Here is a 22222-nt window from a genome sequence, read left to right as displayed (position 1 = left end):
CCCAGAGACTTTGTTCCCGTACACAGAGGGAGTGTTGCATGTGTTTGCAGTGTTCCAGATGAGAGGTCAGCCTCGTCCCCATACCCGGAGGACAGGGACCCAGGCCTCTTCCTGCTGCTCAAGGACAGTGAGTGCCGCGCCATCCTGTACAAAATCCTCTGGGAGGAGCAGAACCAGGTGGCTTCCAACCTGCTAGAGTACGTGGCCCAGGTAGGACCAGGTCGGGGGAGCTGCCCATCCCACCCCCTCTGCCTAGCCCCAGGTCCCGGAACAGGTCCACAAGGGACAGAGTCTTCTGCCCTGGACCGTTTGTGCAGTTACGATAGTCACCATAACTATTTCCCAGTGCCCTTCCCTCTTCCAACAAGACAAAAGAAAATACAAAGAAAAAAAACCCTCCAGTGAAGCCTGAATGTGCGGAACACTGCGGTGAACCCAGGCGTGTGGTGGTGCTGCCCCCTGGTGGAAAACAAGCCAAATGCAGCACGAAGCTTAGGGACTCCCAGCCTTTGCCCTGCATTCCTGTTAACCTTGGTTTTGAGCCCCTAGCTGCAGGACACGTGGAGTTGCACTCAGAAGCTGGGAGTGCAACCCTTTAGGGAGAAAGGTTATGGGTAAAAATATTTGCATTTTAACTTCTCTTGGAAGCGGGAAGGTCTTTTTAGGAAAAGGCCACTTGCCCTATGAACTGTGCCTTCTACCAGGGGCCAGAAGAGGGGGCAGCAGTTATAAGGGGTTCAGCAGGAGGGCAGAACCATTCCTAGAGTGGGGGGGCAGGGAGGAGAGGGGACCACCTAATGAAAGATCTGGAGGGAATTCTACAAACCCTTTCTCACCTGGGGAGTTCGCATAATAAGTTTCCCCCTCCCTCTCTCACTTACTCAATGAAAATTATTTTTGGGGGGTGTGGTGATCAGAGTACAGAAGACTTGCATCTCTCAGTCGGCCACATCAAGCAAATAATTGGGATCCTGAGGGACTTCATCCATTCCCCAGAGCACAGAGTGATGGCGTCCACGATATCAAAGCTAAAAATGGACCTGTACTTTGACCGCTCATCCATCAATCAGATTCATCTGGTATTGTTTGGATTTCAGGATGCTGTAAGTGTTCCCTCGGGCTCTAGAGAATGTGCTAGAAGGCAGGAAGCCCACTGAAGTGGCTCACAGCCATGGAGTTCAGTTGCCATCTACTCCTATAGTCCTCATCTCTTCTGTCTACACCCGAGTCCCTAGTTTCAGCAGTTCATTCTAAACATAGAATACGCAAGTACAGGGGAATGAGATGATTGCTTCTGGCCACTAAGAGCAGGAGTCTAGGACTTGGAGGACTTGGGAACAAGTGGCATCTGCCAGCTGAGTAGGTATGAGGTTTAAGCTTATGTGTCTGTGCAGACAGATGTGAGTTGGTCCAGGCCTGAAACTGTATCTAGTCCAGCTTTGTGTCCCACGCCCTCAGTGCAGAGCCTGGCTTTTCGAAGGTACACAAAACATACTCTCTTGAGTAAACAGCACACAGCCTGGGGCGGGAGATCCGGTCGCTGCAACCGTCCCGAAGACCCAGCCTGACTCAGGGCCAGCTTGGAGGAAGGCCCGGTGTGGAAGACACCAGGGTCAGGTAGAGATGCAGAGCAGCACAGTTAAATTTTATCTCCGAGTAGAAGTAAACCAGAATTATTAAAAACTCCTATTTCTTAAAAGTACAACAGACCAGAAATCTGATTTTTGTGGTTTATAGGTGAATAAAGTTTTGAGGAACCATTTTATTAGGCCCCACTGGATGTTCGCCATGGACAACATCCTACGTCGAGCGGTGCAGGCTGCGGTCACCATTCTCATCCCAGGTAAGTGCCACCTTTCCAGCCCGGGTCAGGCTTGGGCCATGGATGAGAGGACGCGTGGTCTGCGCTCAGCGAGTGTTGTTTTCTCCTTCCTGCCTGGGCAGTATACTTGTTAGCAATTCCAGAAATGCTAAGAACTTCCCCTGGAGCCATACTTCTGTGTCCCCTTGACATAGCCAAAGAGACTGCATATAGACAGAACTTGTGACGTAAGAGGGCGCCCTGGGCCTGAGCGCCCCCTCTTACAGGCTCAGGAATGCCTACTGCTGGCTTGATTCAGTGGCTCCGTCTCCTGTCAGAGTCATCACGGGGTACTCTAAAAGTCTTTGGCTTTGTTTCAAAAGTTTGTTGGGGGGGGGGGGGGGGAAACAGGGAGATGGTGTGAATGGGGGAGGGACAGAGAGAGAGAAGAGCGAATCCCAAGCAGGCTCTGCACCGTCAGCACAGCTCGACATGGGGCTTGAATTCATGAAACTGTGAGATCATGACCTTAGCTGAAGCCGGGAGTCAGATGCTTAACTGACTGAGCCACCTAGGCACCCCAGTTTTTTGCTCTTGTACCTCTCCTTTGTGAAGTGACAGAGCCACTGAATACCCAAGTTCACTCTCCTGTGGTGACTTCATCTTTGGAGGGGGAGGCTCTGCACTTCTGTCGACACTGCCATGTCCTTTCTTGACTTTGCTCCCGCCCCGTCATGCCCTCTTCTGCCTGGTTCTCATTAAACCCCAGAGGTCATCATGCCCACTCCAAGCAGCCACCTTTTCTGTAGTTAAAGAACCCAGGCCAGGTTGGAAGCCTGGCTGTACCTATTTAGAACCGTCCTTGGCTAACTAACTTAACATCAGTCAGCCTCCGTTTCCTGTCTACAAACTGGCGGTGAGCACCTTTTCACTGCTGAGAACAGAGGACCTGCGGCCACACTTTACCAAGTCGGCCGGCCTCCCAACACTCTGGTTTGCTGGCCTAAGGACACATGCTACACTGAGCCATGGCCACGTGTGACCACGGTCCTTTCTCCTCCCGTCATCTCACAGAGCTCCAAGCCCACTTCGAGCCCACATCAGAGACCGAAGGGGTGGACAAGGACACAGATGAGGTGGAGGTCGATTATCGCCCGGCAGACCTGCCCAGAAGTGACGTGCGTGCAGCACGTGGTGGGAGCAGCCCCCCTTCAGTGCGCACCCTGGAGCCACAGCCCCTGAACTTCCAGCTGGGCGAGCTGCGACAAGAAACCAGCAGGTGGGCAGGCCGGGACAGTGAGCCAGGCCACTAAGGTGATCGCTCTGCTTGCGGGAGGGTCTCACCCAGGTCTCCGAAAAGCATCTCCACCAACCAAGTGTGCAAGGCGGTGGTCTCAGCCCCACGTGCAGGAGAAGGCCTCCCTCTTTAATGTTGGCAGTCAGAGAGGCGGGAGGCCTGGCCACCAGCCCCCAAGCAGCCAGCCCTCCGAAAGGCAGCAGCATCTTGGGAGTTTTTTTGGTCTCTTCACCAGGCTGAGACCCTGGCGTGGCGTGTGGGGCCAGCCGAGCGAGCAGCGGACAGCTGCAGCCTGCGCCTGCTGACGCAGCCGAGCCCGGGGCTGGTGGCAGATCTGACGGACCCGTAACCCCGGCCCTACGGGAGTTTACCGTCTCCTGTTCGAATCTCTTGTGTGATTGGTCAGCATTACCCAGCAGGCATTCATGGCCTGCTTTCCCAGCCAGGGGACCCTGGCAGTGCTGTGAGGTACCCCCAAGACAGCTGGTCAGTTTTGTTCACGTCCTGGCACATAGTAGATACTGAAGTGTATTTGTTAAAGGAGTACAGCGATTCCCGTTTGCTCTGGGTAATCACCATCAGTAGACCTGGGCATGGAGGAGGGCACTTGTGGGGAAGAGCACTGGGGGTTATATGGAAACCAACTTGACAATACAGTAAAAAAAAAAAAAAAATTAACCCGGGGCAGAGCAAATGAGTTGGTGCTGGTTGTAAATGATGACTTGTTACCCTGTGATCACTGCTAATGCTAGTTAATACTCAACAGGGTGGTACGGTGCCAGGCGTGCATATTTTGGAGGAAACACTGTATACATCCCAGGGATCTCTGAAGTATCACTTCTTTTTAGAGACCTAGAGAGCTTCCCCCCCCATTTTTTAATGCTTATTTATTTTGAAAGCGTGCCAGTGGGGGAGAGGCAGGGAGAGAGAATGCCAAGCAGGCTCTGCGCCGTGAACAGAGGGGGGGCTCGCTGCCACAAGCCGTGAGGTGACCTGTGTGGAAATCAGGAGTCGGACACTTAACTGACGGAGGCACCCAGGTGCCATGAGACTTGGTGTTGTAATTAGCAGGTAGTGGTAGCAGAATTATGAAACCTTTTAAATAAGACAAATGTGGAAGCTGATAGTGATAATTAGCACCACTTTAAAATATTTTCTGGGAAGGTTTATAATTACTAAATTCCTAAACTGTTACAGGCTCAAGGGCTCTTCACCTACACTGCTGCTAGCTCTTCTGTAGACTTAGTAATGACGGCAGCCAACCGCTCATGCCTGTCCAGAGGCCTTAGCTGCTGTCAGGCAGAGCCTGGAGGCACTGGTCTGTCCTGAGAGCCAGGCCAGCCCCGGTGAAGCCTGGAGCAGTCACTGGTCCCATAACCGCCTGCACTTGTGTTCCTCTGGCTGAAGGCCGTCTCAGTGCCGGCCCCCTCCCGCTGCCGTCCATCGGAAGCAGGGGCACCTGGCTGGGCTCAGGTTGTGATCTTGAGGGTCGTGAGTCCGGGCTCACTGCTTTCAGTGCAGAGCCTGCTTTGGATCCTCTGTCCCCCTCTCTCTGCCTCTCCCCTGCTTGCGCTTGTGCGTGCACTCTCTCAAAAATAAACAGCTACACAAGCAGCAGCAGCAGGGCTTCTAGCTCCTTGGCCTTCCCCCCCGTCCCCCGAAGGAAGAGCCTGAGTAGTAGTTTCAGCAACTTGACCTGACTCAGAGAGACAAGTTGTAATTATCAGATCCCTCCTGGCTGAGATGACCAATCACCCTCAGGTTATCTTTCTGGGGGTTATATGGAAACCTAATACATTTTGAGACAAAACAGACCCCTGCCCTAAGTGCTGGTCTTTGTTTTCAAAGGCAGGAAACACAAGGTAGGTGCCCAGGTACAAGTTGCAACCAGACTGTTGGGGACTATATCATTTTTTTTTTTCAACAAATGTTTGAGAATTAACTGAGCGGTGTTAGGCTCTCTCTGGATAATGGCTTGTTTGTTTAACCAGACTTTTGGACAACCTAGTTCAGAAAGAAATAGAGTACCAGAATCTTCTACGGCAAACCCTAGAGCAGAAAACTCAAGAATTATACCGTCTTCAGTTACAGTTCAAATCTAATGGTGAGTAATTTTCTACTTGCTCTGACTTGTGTGTGAGAGACCACTGAAAATCTGCCTAATGGTCTGGTCAGCCCTAACACAGCCATAATTACTCTCTATGAAACCAGTAAGTACTCCAGTAGATTCTAGAATACTAATCAGCAATAAAAAGGAACTACTGATAACATTAAAAAACAGATAAATTGCAAATGCATGGTGCTAAGTGAAGGCAGATTCAAAAGGCTACACACAAGTTCCTAAATATGGAGTATTTATATATGCAATCCTCCACTAAAGGCAAAACTATAGGGACAGGTGGGGCGCCTGGGTAGCTCAGTCGGTTGAGCATCCGACTTCGGCTCAAGTCATGATGTCACCGTCTGTGGGTTCAAGCCCCATGTCAGGCTCTGTGCTGACAGCTCTGAGCCTGGAGCCTGTTTCAGATTCTGTGCCTCCTGCACTGGTGCTCTGTCCCTCTGTGTCTTAAAAAAAAAGAACTTCTTGGGGTGATGAAAATTTCTTACTACATACCTGCCTAACTTCTAAACTGCATTCATCTTGTGCCTCGAAAAGGACTACAACTACCTCCTAGAACAGAGCAGCTCTGGTACAAAAATCTCAATACTGAATTCTTTCCTCATTTGATTTCCAGTGCAGATAAGGATAGGCTTCCTTACAAAAGGCATTTTAAGGTCTAAAATGAGCATTTAAAGTGGTGGACACATAGCGTATCAAATCCCAAAGTAATGTGGTTCCTTTGGAACGTGAATGCAAGAACTACAGGGTCGTGGACTGGAGCACTTAAGACAGGTTTAATTTGCTTTCAAGTCACATTTATGTCGTGGACTGGAGCACTTAAGACAGGTTTAATTTGCTTTCAAGTCACATTTATGTTCTGGAATAGTTTAATAGACAACAAAACATCTCTCACATCACTGCAGATCCTCCAGAGAACCCAGTGTCCCCTCCTGGGTCTCATGGGCAGAAAACAGAAGAGCTTATAGAGTGGTTACAACAGAAAGGAGCAGATGCGAGTACAATAGAAAAGGTAAATTCATAACAGAATCATTCCTGTGCCGTAATAATGACAAAGGAGAATAGCAGCAGCTTAGCTCTTGTGTATATGATGTTTGTTTCAGATTGTTGAAGAGGGCTATACACTTTCTGATATTCTCCATGACCTCACTAAGGAAGATCTAAGACACCTCAGACTACGGTAAGAATGGCTCCTAAACCACTGTAATAGAAAATGACTTTTTTCCCCCTGTGATTATGCTTTTAAATAAAGCAGTAGAAAGCGAAGTGCTGGTAACCTTCCCCCCCTTCATTGACATTCATTTCCTATCTGTGGCTTAGAGAACAAACTACCCGATCTCAGCCCCCCACCCTGGGGTTTTCCTAGGATAAAGTTGGGTGCCAAACACAAGATCTCTCCCCTCTCCATCCAACCCTTTTTTCTGTAGCAACCTGGCACTCTTGTACGTACCTCGCAGGCCACGTCCCGTTGCTACTGGGCATAAATACAAGGACTTATCTCTAAGGGCTGCATTTTGGCAAATCTAAACAAGTCTAGAATTAACACAGCTTTGGACAGAAAAGCTACATAAGTATTTGGTGGTGTTTTGAAGTCCTCTTTTCTTATGACACTAAAAAAGACTCTTGATTGTTTCCTAGTGGCGGTCTACTCTGCAAGCTCTGGACAGCAGTCTCCCAGTACAGAAGAGAGGCTCGGGGGTCCCTGGCAGCCCAAGGTGAGGCTGAACCAGTCGGTTAAGCCAGGGACCAGAAGGCGCCAGATTTGTCGTTTAAGCTTCTGTTAACGTACCCACAAATTTCACCAAGTTTACACAGGGAAAACACCACTACTGAAGAACTTGAAGTTTTAGAAGAATTACCGAAATGGGATGGGTTTTTTAAACATGTTACTCATTAACGTGTTTTAAAGGGTGAGTGAGACTTTAGGCATTCTGAGAACAGTGACTGAACCCTAATTTTGACATGCCAAAAATGTTATGGCCTTCTTTAAAAGAGCTAAAATCCCATACACCCTGTAACACTTACTGGGAAGGTGAAGCAGGTGTTTAACAGGCTGATATCACTGTTCTAGACCATAGATTAGTTTAAAATGTTAAGAATATAACTTGTGTTTAATATTGAATGTAAATACAAAACTATGTTCTGTATTTAATATATAAATGAAGAAATGATCATGAAGTGGTCTTATTTAAACAATGGAATTGTCCTTCTGCGCGCTGCCTGGATACAGTCAGTGTGAAGAGGCTTCGGCCCGCACACGGGCCGCTCCAAGGCTCCAGGGAATGATCCTACTCCCCTTGAATGATGGCGGGAGTTGGACAGGTAGGGATGGCTGTTGACTTTTATGCATACGGTTTAGCAAATACTTTTCAAAGAAATAAAATTATTTCCTTAAAGTAGTCCTAGAATACCCTTTATAACTTTCACCCTAAATACTTAAGTGTGCAGTAACATCTTTCAGTGCAGTACTATCTATATAAAACACATGCAATTACTATCTTAGCCTACATACTTTCTTGAGAACACAGAGTCCCTTACAGTTGAAGGCGTCACCATCCATGACGTGCAGTTTCCCTTTAACTGATGGACTTAAACTTGATCCACTGATTTGCACCCCGAACTTCAAAAGGTGGGTCACTGCTGTAAATGTGATAGCCTAGTTCTTCCAAAGGCGGTTCAGGATCAGCAGTGGCAAACTGGGCAGCATCCTCGATTTCTTTCCTCACTTCAACATCAATTTCCTAAAAATCAAATTATAGTTCAGGAGGTTTTTGAACACCCAGCAGCTTAGGTACCAACCAGTTCCATCAGGAACGTGTTGCTAGTATACAAGTCCTAATAGTTGCGATTTTTGAAGATATTTTTTAAATAAATGGCAGTGATCACAAGAATATGGAACATTTACGAATTGAACATGCCAACTCTAGTTTTAGGAAAAAAAGAATGGTGCTACTAGAAGGGCTTAAAGCTTCTGCGAATATACCAGATTCATGTGCTCTAAAAACCTTCCTGTTTACTGAGGTGGTGCCCCCAGGAATGGCAGCTTTCTGGGTGCAGAAAAAAATGTGTTGCCCAGAAAGGAGAGCAGAGAGCCTACCTTTAATTCTTCAACGCTGGCCAGATTGCTGTTCACCATTCTGTCCTTGAGAAGCATAATAGGGTCACTCTTACTTCTTACTTCCTGAATCTCCTCCCGTGTACGGTAACTAGAGGGAGGCAAACGACTAGGTAAGAACATTTCCAGAACAGCAAAGACCGTTCTGTGAAATACAGATGTCGGCTTCTGACAAGGAGCACAGCACTCCCTCCATCACTGTGCAATTATGCTTTCAAAATACAGGAACTACACCTCTGACCTCTGTACGAGCTGCTTAGTATCCTGTGACAGGAACCTCGACCCTGGCAATTCCCCTGGCTTCTCAGGCGTTCTGACAACAGGGGCCTGGATCTAGAGGTAGGGTAGAAAGGACATGGTAGGGCCACTTTATGTGCCCACCTTCCCACCCTTCTGAGCTTCCACATTTGATGTGGGCAGAGAGAACTACAGCCTGTGAGGCAGCAGAATGGGGTCTTCAAGTTTTACTTCCTGCTTGGCAGAGAAGTGTGACCAGGCAACCGCAGGTTTTCCAATTCCTCTTCTAGAACACAGCAGACCCTGGAACAACGTGGGGTATGGGAGCACTGGCTCCCCATACACCCAGTTGAAAATGTGCAAATTTTGACTCCCCAAAAAACACTTTGTATATGTATTATAGATTATATTCTTAAAGTGTTAAAATCAGAGAAAATGCTGTTCTATAAGAAACAGACCCATGCAATGAAACTGCTGTTGTTCAAGGGTCACCTGTGCTTACTTGTCCCACGACATGTATAACCCCGCAACGAAGGGCCCTACTGTTTTTTCCAACCACCAAGTACGTTTTTCCAAGTTACTCTTTATAACATTTTCCCTCAGAACTCCAATCTACTCCAAGGCTTGTTAGGGCTTACTCTGACTAAATCGACTTCTTCTTTCCATTGTGTCACACACTCTGAGATGGCAGCATTATATGCCAGAATTACTAAAGTGACCAGTAAAACCATCTTCCTATGGTAACCTAGCTTTTTCTGACAGATCTCAACATGGTGAATACCCCAGGTGCCAGGGGACCTCACTCCACACCAGCCAGCTTTTCAAATCCCGACTCTCCATGGACGTAGTGCCTACGACAGCTACAGGCCCCTACATACGTACTCTATACCATCGACCTGTTTTATGCAATGATTTCTCTCTGTGATATTTTTAAAGTAGCCTCTACCTCCAAAGTGGGGCTCGAGCCCCAGTGTCGCATGCTCTACCTACTGAGCCAGCCCGCCGTCCCCCTCTGCAACTTATTTTACTGCTATCAAGTACACGCTATGTACTACTGGGATTTTCAGAATGCTTTGGGGCAAAGGCTCCTATAACTACTTGATGCCAACCAATTCACTGCATGAAGCCCACTAGTGTCTGGGTTCCAGGGAAAATGCTGAAATGCTTGCTTTTCCATGTGAGGAGCCCCATACAAAGTCCAGCCACCTGGGACGCCACAGTCAGATTTCCCATGACCGTACCTGACACCAGGGTCGCTCATGCTGTGTCCATGGTAGCGGTAAGTCTGTAGCTCCATCAGTATGGGCCCCTAAAACAGAACCCAAAGGAGGTTGAGATGATGTGCACGGCACATCCTTTCACAATTAAAAATCTTCTCATCAGATTTTCTGTAAGTTGGCTGAGTTCTCAAGAATTTCCTATTACCTGACAGACATACCTTATTCTCATTTCTAATACCTATGTATTCCATTTCATCTTTCTCATTTTTTTAAGGTTTATTTTTGACAGAGGGCGTACAAGCGGGGGAGAGGCAAAGACAATGTGAAGCAGGCTCTGAGCGGTCAGTGCAGAGCCTGATGTGGGACTGGAACCCACGAACCCTAAGCCGAGGCCGGATGCGTAACAGACTGAGCCACCCAGGAGCCCCTCCGCCTCATTCTTAACAGGAACTCATTTCAATCAAAAAGGCATTTAACATGTTATACAGCCCACTGATCTTAATGATTTCATTAGCACTGTCTTTGATACATAAAAATTCTAAGAAACAGCTGAGATTTAATGAAGAACCACCTATTAGAAAGCAGTTATGACACCAAGGGGGAGGGGATGGCTTTTATCGTCAAGATCAATAAAGTTACTTTTCCCCCTCAGTCACAGACAACATGATCTACAAGCATTTGGATCCTTTTAAAAAGCTAGAGAAAAATACAAACATGAAATCTCTCAGAATAAGACTAAAAGCAAACCTGTGTGTGCTGGAAAGTACAGAAGGCAGAAGAACTAAAAGCGAGGCTGGGTAGGTGATTCTCCTCCCCCCATTTCATGCAGTGTTTGAGGCGCTGGTGATCAATCCTGCTGCACACAGATCTGGAGATGTGTGACAACGTTGGCAGTCACGGACATCTGCTGTTGAACCATGTGACTCTCCTGGCCAGCCTGACCACCCCGAGGACACCTTCCTCGTGCTACACCAGCCCCCTTCCAGAAGACAGGGTTGAACACTGAGGGGAGAGGGTGGCTGTAGGATCCCCGGGCAGTTTGGGCACAGCCATTTAAGTGCCTGGGATCCCGCCTGGGCTGTCGTGTACAGCAGCCTTCGGTGGTTGTCTTACAGATGAGGGACCTAACTTAAGAGTTGTGCTGATGAACACATGAGAAGTGCTTCCTGCGTCACCTGACCTACATCAGTTCCTCAGTAACTGTCACCTATTCTGTGTCTTCTAGGAGCTGCTGACAAGCACAGTGGGTCGGCCTAAACAGGTTTCTAGACTGCCCTAATTCCAAGAGCAGGCTGGGCAAGTCAGCACCTACCACAACCAGTGATCATGCTGCTGCATATGCCTGTGCCCCACCTATTCTTTCAGGAGCTGGGGAAGGGGGGAACCGTACCCTCCATCCAAGCCCGGACCTCCGCTAGTCTCGGGAGTCCGAGTCCGGACAGACTGCTGAGCTCACTGCCGCCTCAGTCCTACTCTCCATTTCCCTCTCTGCTTCACCCCTGCCCCACTGGCATCGCTGCTGGCCAAACCTTACCACACAGGGGAGGTCACCGAAAGGTTAAGCCCTAAGGACATGCTTTCTGGGCTGTGCAACACTGATTTAGGGAGAACATCATCCTTTCCACTAGCTCCGATGGCACCTTGGCCGACCTCACTGTTGCCCTCTTCCTCTACTCTCCCTGAAAGGTCAAGATTCTCAACTGAAACACGAAGACTAGGATTACACGCCTGAACCATAATATTTAATTCACAGAAGACAAGCTTACACTGAACACCTATTATCCAAGCGAAGTTCTGTGCTGAGTAGTGTGGGGGTCCCCAATGTGTTCTTTCAAGGGGCTTATGATTAATGGGGTGGGGGCACATAATTAACCAAACCACAGGGCAAAATGCTGAGGCGGCACTCAATGGAGGCCACGTGGTATGTTTCCCAATCGGTGAGCTACCAGGACCACACTATTTACAAAGGGACCCGACTAACTCGCCACTGCCTCTACCTTATACATAACCTCAAGGACCAGCTACCCTTGAAGAGCTACCACGAACACATGGGAGGCTTTCTTTTAAGATAAACATCAACAGAAATCTCTAGGCCACAGGCCAAGGAGAAAGCCTTACCTTTCCAGATCTACAGTAGGCGGCTGCAAACTTTGTTGCCTCCCGGACACACAGGATATCCATTCCATCTACCTGTTAATGCACAGGAAAGGGGCAGAACACAAATCAACCTAAAGCCATTTTAATTTGACAGGACCTATTCATGCACTAAGAGAACTCTTCAATTTGTCTGAGATCATCAAGGTCACACACAGAGGCATCGGGGGGCAGCCCGGCTTCACAGCAGGCGTCCTCACCCGCAGCCCAGGAATGAAGTCCCCTCTCTTGTAGTAATCCGTGCTGGCTGCTGCTCTCTCAACAGATGTTCCCATTCCATAGCGGTTATTTTCACAGATGAAAATACAAGGCAATTTCCACAAAGCTGCCATATTGTAAGCTTCGAATATCTGACCCTGGAAGTACATATAGGAAGTTCAAATGGTTTCAGTTTGCCATTTTTCTCTGGACTTCTTTATCGTCCCCAGCAGCTGCTACTCTACCTGACACAGAAAGCTTTCATGAAACATGAAGTGCCTCACCTGCCACAAACAAGCTTTTGAGACAAAGGAGTGTGTTAGGGACAAGCAGCAGCAAACATCTCTTTTTGCAACCAAAGGAGGCGATACACCAAATACCACCACTTGTTTAGGTGGGGTCCAGGCAGTAGTACAGAACACGCTGGCCTGTGGCTACCTGGTTTTCTGCTTTACTGCAAATGCTGGACCCACCGGAGAGCCTGCGTGAACTAGCACCTCAGAGCATCGTGCGCAGACCGGTGAGGACTCAGACCAAGATAGGAGATGTACAGAAAGAGTCATGGCTCAGAGACCATGAGAGGAGTCTGACGATGCCAGGGCATCCAAGAGAATGAGTCTATGTGGGCTAACATGCAAAAAGGTCCTCCGCCCACCGAGCATTTGTGAGGTACTGAGGTAGAGGCAAAGGAGAGGTCCTGCACGGGAGCGCCTGGTGAAACATGCCGTAAAGTAAACCTCTAATCTGACCGTAAAACCAAATTTTAGCTTTCCACAAATGGCTACTTCAACTAAGAAGCAATCTACTCTTTCTCTATAAGTGAACTATGAATGCACAACACTATACAAATGAAACTGCAGTGATTACTAAGAAATTAAGAGACATATACTCACTTGATTAGCAGCACCATCACCATATAAAGTCAAACAGACCTCATCCTTTCCGTTGTACTTACAGGCCAGAGCAATCCCTGCTCCCAGGGGCACCTAGTATTAAGGACAACCAAGAAAAGAACCACTGAGTGTTATCCATGCAATGGAATACTACTTGGCAATGAGAAAGAGTAAAATCTGGCCATTCGTAGCAACATGGATGGAACTGGAGGGTGTTATGCTAAGTGAAATAAGTCAGAGAAAGATATATACCATATGTTTTTCACTTATATGTGGAACTTGAGAAACTTAACAGAAGACCATGGGGGAGGGGAAGGGGAGAAAGAATGTTAGAGAGAGAAAGGGAGGGAGGCCAACCATAAGAGACTCTTAAATACAGAGAACAAACTGAGGGTTAGGGAGGTGGGGAGAAGGGAAAACGGGTGATGGGCACTGAGGAGGGCACTTGCTGGGATGAGCACTGGGTGTGGTATGTAAGCAGTGAATCATGGGAATCTACCCCCCAAACCAAGAGCACACTTTATGCACTGTATGTTAGCCAACTTGACAGTAACTTGTATTTTTAAAAAACCCATGAGGAGAGAAATTAATGCTCTGAATCTCAACTCCTGGCCAGAATTTAAGATAGAAATTACACTGTCACTGCAAACTCCCTATTCCACTGCTATCTCTAATTACTCCACCCCCATTATTACAAACAAACTGGTCAAACAGCATGAATAATAATTCTTCTATTTCAACCATGAAACAGTAACATTTCTACAAAGATTCCACTACTAAAGAACCAAAACACAAAACCTAATTTTTTTTGTTTTTTGGTTTGTTTTTTTTTTGTTAACATATAATAGGATTTCATTAGAAAGTAAACCAAACGATCTGGTTACAGTTTTACACTGTTACTTCTTCACTATTCATTAAGATCCTGATCACCTACCTGCCTCTCCTGGTCAGACACTAGCATCAACATTCTATAGCAGGTAGAGGTAAGGCAAAGTGGATGTGACAAAGCAGTTAATGTACTTAAATGTAAAAGGTGAAGATATAGCTCTGTTACTACAGGCTCTGGCTTCCTTACAAAACCTGACAAATAGCTAAAAGGAAGAATTTTAAGTCACTGTCCAAACCTGTTTATTAACTTAATCAAATGGTAGGCTATGAAGCAACAGGTCTTTTAAAATACACTAAGCCCCCGGGGCACCTGGGTGGCTCAGCTGGTTAAGCGTCTGATTTGGGTTCAGGTCATGAACTCACTGCTGGTGAGTTCAAGACTGCGCTGACAGCTCAGAGCCCGGAGCCTGCTTCAGATTCTGTGTCTCCCTCTCTTTTTTTTTTAATGTTTATCTCTGAGAGAGATCTGTGTCTCTCAAATATAAAACACTAAAAAAAATTTTTAAACATTTCACCAAGCCCCCGAAGACCTAAAATCTTCAAGAGGAAATGTCCGGGATATGGATAACTTTAAGCCATGGTCTAGGGCCAAATCGAGGAAAGCATGCAATCCTCATCCTCATCCCGGATCACCTGAGCTCCAACGATGCCGTTGCCCCCATAGAAGTTTTTGGCATACATATGCATCGATCCACCTTTTCCTTTAGCACAGCCTCCTCTTCGTCCTAGAAATGGCAGCATATACACATCAAAATCCAAATATACAAAATTGCACCCCAAGTATTTACTGAGAGGCTCAACCACTGAGACTCACAGGCTAATTCAAATGTCTAAGCACCCATCCCTCTATGCAAATACATGTTCCAGTAGATCCTTTCATGAATGCCAATCCAGTCCCATGTCCTTGACCTTTATCCTTCAGATGTTAGCACGATACCCTGGACTTTTTTTTTCCCCAGTTACAAACATCTTCCGATTTCCCCTACACTGGTACAACCAATAGTTTGAGCATCAAAAGGAACATTAAAAAGATTCCTAGAATTTAAATTGCATACAGTGAAATGCTCCTACCCAATTTACTTTCTATGACTGCTAGATTTCAATTGGCATGCTTGAATGATCAACAGTACTCTGAATGTTACAGAGCTAACATTTTTAAACTAATTTTTAAACTTCTAGCTGAAGGGCCAGATGACCTCAAAAATGGTCAGTTTACTCAAAAGCTAAGAGAGGTACCAGAGCACATAAAGAAGAGGCTTTTTTTTTTTTTAACTCAAAAAGACTTTAATATTAAGTTGTAAGAGCATCTTACTATGAGAAATCTGCAAACTTGTTTCAGCAATTTCTCTGTTTTGAAAATGGAAGCAAACCTGTAAGCTCTGCAAGAATGTCTCGGACAGAAAGCCCACGAGTGAAGGTGAAGCCATGAGCCCGGTAGGCCGTGATAAGATGGTCTGTGGGATTTATGCCGGCCTCCAGGCCCACACAGCAAGCTTCCTGCATTAAAAGAAGAGGGAGTAATGAGTCAATACAATTCACATTTCTAGATAAAATAATCCCTAAACTATTATGAAACATTTGGCCTAGGAGACCTCTTAATAACACAAAAAGAGCTCTATTTTTCATTACAAACAGAGGGTAAAGCACAAGCCAGAAGCCCCAAACTGAAAACATCCAACTGTTTCAAGCCCTACACTGATACGGAAAACATCCCGAACTAGATGTCAACATTAATACTGGGGGAGTTTCATAAGAAAATCCAGACTTCTGTCTTCTCTAGAAGAAACAAATAACAGGAAGCACTAACCCCATATTTCCACATGGCATCAACTGGCTAGAACCAAGTTATGATACTCCTGGTGGGTGGGGCCTGCCTGCTCAAGTTCACTACCAGTCCAGGTCACCATTCTCCATTTTTTGTACAGCTGGTCTTCTTCACTCATTTATTTCACCTAGGTAGTACCCATAGGCATTTGAATTTGTAACCCCTGGCCTAAACCCACAAAACAAAAATCAAAACGAAAACCATTCCCCCCAAAAGTACATCCAGTACAGGTGACCACAGTGCCGTGTAAGGCACAGGCCATGAGCAATGGGGCACATGAAAAAATTCTCCAGTGTAAGCTTTACAGCAGGTCTTGGCAGAGTCCTTCAGATGCAAAGGCAGGGTAAAGACCAGTAAATACAAACCATACGGAGGGGCCTGGGTGGCTTAGCTGGTTGAGTGTCTCTTCTGATTTAGGGTTGGATCATCATCCCAGGGTCATGGGATCAAGCCCCGCAATGGGCTCTGTGCTGAGTGTGGAGCCTGCTTGGGATTCTCTCTATCCCTCCCCCATGCTCTCTAATTTAAAAAACACAAAACAACCATACTTAAATTCCTAAATCAAACATGGATTTATTACAAAACCACCACTCACCTGACCATCACACAAGTGACAAAAACCGCGAATAATTTTCTGTTTATACAGCTGATCTGCCTTTAATTCCATTCGGCGAACAGTCTGCATCATCCTATAGTATTTGAGCCCGTCCTCCCTGGTGAGCACTGTGGTGACAGGCGGGCCCTCTTCCAGTCGGTGAAGATCACATTTCTGAAATGGAATAAGACAGTTGACTCCCAGTTACTACAACGTAAACATGCCGACCCATCTAACATCTAATATCTTATCGCAACAATATTTAACTCACAAAGCAGCAGAGGAGCACATAAGACATGCTACATATTGCTTCTGACTCCTCACATCATAAAGCTCACTGTGCAATGGGATGGAGTTCTGGAGAAAAGAAATCTAACAAGGCTTTCACTGAGTCCCTCGAAGACAACTTTTAAAAAAACATCCTATTCTTACTGAAATATTTTACTGAACCACATTCTAAATTTTGGATTAAGTTAATTTTTTTTTTAGCTCTCCCCCCTCCCCAAAACACCAGCAAGGTGCTGAGCAAGAAAAGTGAATTCTAACTTTTCCTCAATTTCTCTTAACCTTTGACTCTAGAACATTTGGAAGAAAATGGTGAAAAAGCACAAATATCAAAATGTTCGATTTCAGTAAAACTGTGTAACTAAGTGTACCTGTGGAAAAATTATTACCACAAAGCAATAAACCTCTTACCTTAATTTCAAATGTAGCATCATTTGCAAAGTTACGGGATGCCACCAGCACTCTGCTTGGCTTGAAAGACCAAAACATACAAATATATCAGTACTTTTTATATTCAGGTATTTTTGAACGTCATTATTAACCAATTATTAGGATGCAGTCCTGGAATTTTCATAAACCCCAACATATTCATGGGTTTATCTTCCATTCTCTTCATTGTGTTGGGATCTCGTCTTCAAAATAAATCCATGCTTTGGCCAACGAAATATGATTATACCCCTATCCTGAAGGCAAACAGCAGAAACAGGACGGAAAATGTCAAATCCACCCACTTAGCCATTTTGTTTCCAAAAAATTACAGTGAAAATATAACAAGTTAATAGCCAACGGAAAAGACTAGATAATCTCTGGGCTTTATTTCTGCTATTCTCAGTCATAACCACACACTGAACACGCTAAAACTTTACTTTCAGAATTATTCTTCAAATAAAACTATGATTCAGGGACACCTGCGTGGCTCAGTCGGCGAAGCGTCCAGCTTCAGCTCAGGTCATGATCTCGTGGTTCACGGGTTCGAGCCCCACATCGGGCTCTGTGCTGACAGCTAGCTCAGAGCCTGGAGCCTGCTTCAGATTCTGTGTCTCCCTCTCTCTCTGACCCTCCCCTGCTTGCACTGTCTCTGTCTCTCAAAAATAAATTTTAAAGTATTTAAAATTTTTAAAAAAACTACGATTCAATTCCTACTTCAGGCAAACCACTATTCTAGAAAAAATATTTCAAAGTATAAGATATGTGAGATGTACAAGACAAAAGAAAAGATACTTAACACTCCCTGACTTAACAACTATGGACTTGAGGGACATTTTATAACGTGAACAGCCTATGTCTTCAGTAGGCTCGTCCTGAAGCCTCAGAAGGGCGGGATGTTCTCTGCAACAGTGTTCCCTTCTGATGTTTGTATGTTAACTAACTATATGTTAGCTGGACTTCAAATAAAAACTTAATAAAAAATAAACAAATAAAACTAGAGACCAAACCAGCCAGTAACCAATCACACCATCTTAAAGCTGAAACCAAGACTGACAAAATTCTATATAATAAAGAGCAGGAAGGAAAGGTCAAAGACTGCCAGAAAGCTACTTATATCCTTTCTCATTGTTTCATTATTATGAATCTCAAAAATGAGAGGAACCATTCATATAATGGGTAAACGGAGCTAAGCTGAAGAAACTGGAAGTCCTATCAAGTTTAAGTATATAATAATTTGTAACTTTTCAGACTGTTGAAAAAATTACCTTTCATTTTCTTTGGAGAGCCATAAAAAGCTTCTCTGTTAAATGGGATTCCTCTTTGGAAGGCCATGGACAAACCCATTCACATGAAAAATATAAACTTTGAAGTTCCTAAATACATGGGAACCATTCAAGTTAAAGAGGGAAAATGGTTCAAAAATTTCAGATTCTACAAGTGCAAATTTAAAATCTTACCTATTACTTAAAAAGCCAAGATTACTGGTAGTGAAATTCTCACAAAATAAGGGATAATATAAATACAAACAATAAGACAAAGAATAAAAATCTTAAACACAATTTAATCTGTGAAATAACTTAAGTACTTAAGTAACTTAGGTTACCCTGGGCACTCTGCTTTCAATTTAGAGACTCATTTTGTAGCACGTGCTGGCATCCAATTTCTAAAGGTTTTGTGGGTTGGTTGAAGGTGGCAAGCCGAAGGAGAAAAGAGTGGAACAACATCCTAAGGCTTCCACCTCCACCAGCCCCAGTAACCCCTAAAAAGTGAACACTGTAGGGGCGCCTGGGTGGCTCAGTCGGTTAAGCGTTTGGCTTCAGCTCAGGTCATGATCTCACAGTTCACGGGTTCGAGCCCCACATCAGGCTCTGTGTTGACAGCTCAGAGCCTGAAGCCTGCTTCAGATTCTTTGTCTCCCTCTCTCTCTGACCCTCCCCTGCTCACGATATCTCTGTCTCTCAAAAATAAATAAAAAACATAAAAAAAATTTTTTAAAAGAAGTGAACACTAATAAATTACAGCAACATTTTCACTTAGGTTCTTTAAGATATTAGATACTGTATCTATTTCCCACAATGCATTTGTTCAAAGACAAATTCCTTAAACTTGTATCACCTGTGCTTGGAAACGGGTTGTTGCTGTCTTGATGAGAGTAACATCAGATATGTTTGCTTAATTTTAAAGACACTGTTGGAAATCAAAGTGTCAAACCCAGAAATCACTGGGAATATGTGGCAAGTTGTGGAACAAGAAACTTGTCCAGTTCATCTGACAATGATCTTCTCAGCGTTAAGAAGTATAGGCTCAAAGAAGAATGTATACCTCTATGATGATTCTAAAACACTTTGAACACTCTAAGCAACCTGTGTTAACACAACTGAAACCTGATAAATAAGCACACTAGACCCAAGAGCTTAAAGTGCACTGAGCATTCTGGGGACATCTCATCAATTATTAGAGTTTATGGAAACAATGATGATCTGAATCGCTCTGTCGCTGGGAGGAGCTATTAAACAGGGCTTCAGCCCACAGACACACATAATCTACACTTAGTACACAATTCTTCAACATAATTTTCTGTGCCTTAGTATAATTAATGCCGCATATACAGGCATCAGGAGAAACATGCAAAACAGCCAAAAAGAGGGGTGGTTCAAAGTAAGGAGCATTAACTTTCATTGTCTCTCATCTTCAGGAATCTATTTCTGCTGTACTACTCTCTTCTCTCAATAAAAACTTTTGACTAAATCAAGTTATATTCTACTCCGGTTTTGTCCAGCTAACAAATCACTGTAACCCAAAATTCATTTCTATTTGATTTGGGCTGTATTTTTTGATTTTGAGGAGGCCAAAGTTTTATTGAGATGAAGTGCCATTTGCATTTCATGCCAACAACTTGTGGTAAGACTGCAAAACACGACCAGGAGTATTTTGGGCAGCTGAGCGAACGAGCCTCTGCTAGTAAATGACTTCTCTCTGTTCACAGAGACACAGGTGACATTAATTTGAAAACACATACCAATTTTCTGCTTTCTGTAGAATATCACCAATTCTATCAAAGCTTTTCTTTTCTAATGCGATGTATTTAACATAATACAGAACTAAGACCTTGAGAGAATGTTGAAAATATGCTTCTATTACCTACATTCAACTAAAAACTGCAGTTGTGGAAATAGCCTAGTGCCGGGCACATGTTAAGAGCTCAGTTAAGTGTTGGTCGCATCATGTGATATACAGAAATAAATAACACTTGAATGTGCTTATCCTTCAGGTAGATCTAGTTACAATTAAATGCTAATAATTGATTAACCAAATTGTGTTTTGTAGTCATTTCAGTCAACAGGATTCCCAGAAGGGTATCCGTCCTGGGCCTTTCCATGATCTCCGCCCACAAGCAGCAGAAATGCCACAAAGTCCTGGGAGAGTTACAAGAAGCTGAATTGCAAGGCAAGTTTGGCTGCAGTTATGCCCAGTAATACTACCTCCCGCTACCTCCAGGCCAAAATGCTTCAAAGTCTTAGGCACAGGGAAGAGCTGGAGCCCCAGCCTCCCAAGCACCACGGCTGTTTTCTTTAGCTACTTTTACCCTAAGGGTGTAAGGGGGAGGGCGGTTTCCTCTGGGTTCTGCTTGACTGCTTTCCAAGTAGCTGCCTAATAAAACCTCAAAGTTAAGGGGAAGGGGGGGTGCTTTCTGGTGAGCATGACCCGGTCTTAACCCTCCAAAGCTGAGTGCAGGTGTTCCACAAACGTATGCCCAACTGGACACTGAAATAACACTGTACACAGATGGCACCTACTATGTACCAGGCACTATTTGGAAAGATTTACATACGTGTCACGCGTTTAAGTTTCGCGACAAACCTCAGGGTACGGTAAGTACCCGTATTATCTTCTCGTGAGAGATGAGGGAACTGAAGCACCGGAGGTTTAAAACACAAAACTTGCCCAAGGTCACAGGGTTAGTAAACGGTGAGGCAAATGTTTGAACGGGACCAGTTTCCGGATTTCATGCTCTTAACATACTACGTGGCCTCTCAGTCAAGAGGAATAAAATTAGGAAGATTGAAAAGGAATGGGCAGGCTCAACTGGAGACTCGAGGAAGCCCAGGGCCCCCTCTTCCGTCTGCAGTAAATGCACGGGCACTTCGGGAGCACACCTGCGTTGGCAGGCGCCGGGAGCCGTGGCCAGCCTCCACGCGGACCTTGCAGAGCTCCCCTCCCCGACAGCCGCCCCCCGTGCCCGAGTCCGAGCGGAGTGCCTGGAGCGAAGGCAAAAACAAAAGGCCCGCGGCTCCCCTGACGCCCCGCAGCGCCCTAGGCTGCACCACCCCACGCGCCCCGAGGCCTGGGCCGTCCTCCCGCGTCCTCCCCCGTCCGGCCACTGCTTCGGCCGCGCTCGCGCCCCACCCCGGGCCGCCCACGCCACCTCACCGGCTTCTGGGCGACACCCGACAACACGCGGGAGACAGCTGCAAGCATTCTCCTCATGAGTTGCCGGCAGAAGCGGCAGCAGCTACTCCCAACCACCCAACCGCCGAGGCCCGGAAACACCCAAGTCTCCTTCAGGCGCCCGGAGCGGAGGCCACGCCTTAACTAGGGCCCGACAGGAGGAAACGGAAATACGTCACGCGCCGCGCCGCAGGCCTGGAGGGAAGGGTCCTAGAGTGCGCCCCACCCACCAAAAAGGCCCGCGGCCGCTCATTGGGTGTGGGAGTCAGAGGGGGCGGAGTTGGGGGAAACTCCTGTCACCACGGCTTCCGTGTCTGAGGATCCGGGAACTTGAGGGCGCCTGTGTGGGAAAGTGGTGCACTGCTTCCCGGCCCCTTGGGAAAACGGCCTTTTCATTGGATTTTCGTAACTCTAATTAGACGCGCACGATTGGAAATTGTGCAAGCCACCTACAGTGAGCCCAGTCCTGCCGGTGCTGCACTTTTGCAGCCTTCGCACAGTACACGGGATGATTAAGATTAACGGCACGGTCGGAGCCAAAAGAGAGTATCTGGTTTCTGTAAATGGTTCTGTAAGACCCTCCTCGGGTCAAGCTGACCCTAATGGAAAAATACCAACCATTGTTTCACTCTCCAACTCTCTTCCTGGTGGACAATTAAAGGTCAGGCAATTGGGCTCTGGAAGTCCTAAAATGTAACCCATAAATTTTAACTTAAG

The 22222-nt window shown here is 45.9% G+C and overlaps 2 protein-coding genes across 2 annotated transcripts in view; one reads left to right on the top strand and one right to left on the bottom strand.

Annotated features, from left to right (window-relative positions):
- MAP3K15 (mitogen-activated protein kinase kinase kinase 15) overlaps positions 1-7389 on the top strand; it is a gene marked incomplete at its 5' end in the record, with an annotated part of 123320 nt that extends 115931 nt beyond the window's left edge. Inside the window, 9 exons of the mRNA XM_029929621.1 lie at positions 51-210; positions 918-1103; positions 1738-1843; positions 2876-2979; positions 3031-3080; positions 5090-5202; positions 6123-6229; positions 6321-6397; positions 6856-7389. Coding sequence (XP_029785481.1) covers positions 51-210; positions 918-1103; positions 1738-1843; positions 2876-2979; positions 3031-3080; positions 5090-5202; positions 6123-6229; positions 6321-6397; positions 6856-6955 — 1003 coding nt within the window. The remainder of the gene's footprint in view (positions 1-50; positions 211-917; positions 1104-1737; positions 1844-2875; positions 2980-3030; positions 3081-5089; positions 5203-6122; positions 6230-6320; positions 6398-6855) is intronic.
- PDHA1 (pyruvate dehydrogenase E1 alpha 1 subunit) lies at positions 5975-21647 on the bottom strand. The gene is made up of 11 exons (XM_029930014.1): positions 21488-21647; positions 17039-17098; positions 16343-16516; positions 15293-15419; positions 14556-14647; positions 13035-13127; positions 12144-12299; positions 11908-11979; positions 9811-9878; positions 8315-8423; positions 5975-7958 (listed from the first exon to the last, which is right to left on the bottom strand). The coding sequence occupies exons 1-11, from the start codon at positions 21542-21544 to the stop codon at positions 7794-7796; spliced, it is 1173 nt and encodes a 390-aa protein (XP_029785874.1). The 5' UTR covers positions 21545-21647; the 3' UTR covers positions 5975-7793.
- Between the last annotated feature and the right edge of the window lie 575 nt (positions 21648-22222).

Source organism: Suricata suricatta, chromosome X, assembly GCF_006229205.1.
Source record: "Suricata suricatta isolate VVHF042 chromosome X, meerkat_22Aug2017_6uvM2_HiC, whole genome shotgun sequence".
Taxonomy (NCBI): Eukaryota; Metazoa; Chordata; class Mammalia; order Carnivora; family Herpestidae; genus Suricata; species Suricata suricatta.
This window is presented reverse-complemented; position numbering and strand designations above follow the sequence as displayed.

Excerpts from the sequence above, each read along its gene's own strand:
- PDHA1 (XM_029930014.1), bottom strand. The coding sequence starts at position 21,544 with ATGAGGAGAATGCTTGCAGCTGTCTCCCGCGTGTTGTCGGGTGTCGCC. Across the intron at positions 15,420-16,342 it reads GTCACTTGTGTGATGGTCAG|GAAGCTTGCTGTGTGGGCCT; the intron begins GTGAGTGGTGGT and ends CTTTTAATGCAG. Across the intron at positions 12,300-13,034 it reads GTGATGGTGCTGCTAATCAA|GGTCAGATATTCGAAGCTTA; the intron begins GTGAGTATATGT and ends ATGTACTTCCAG.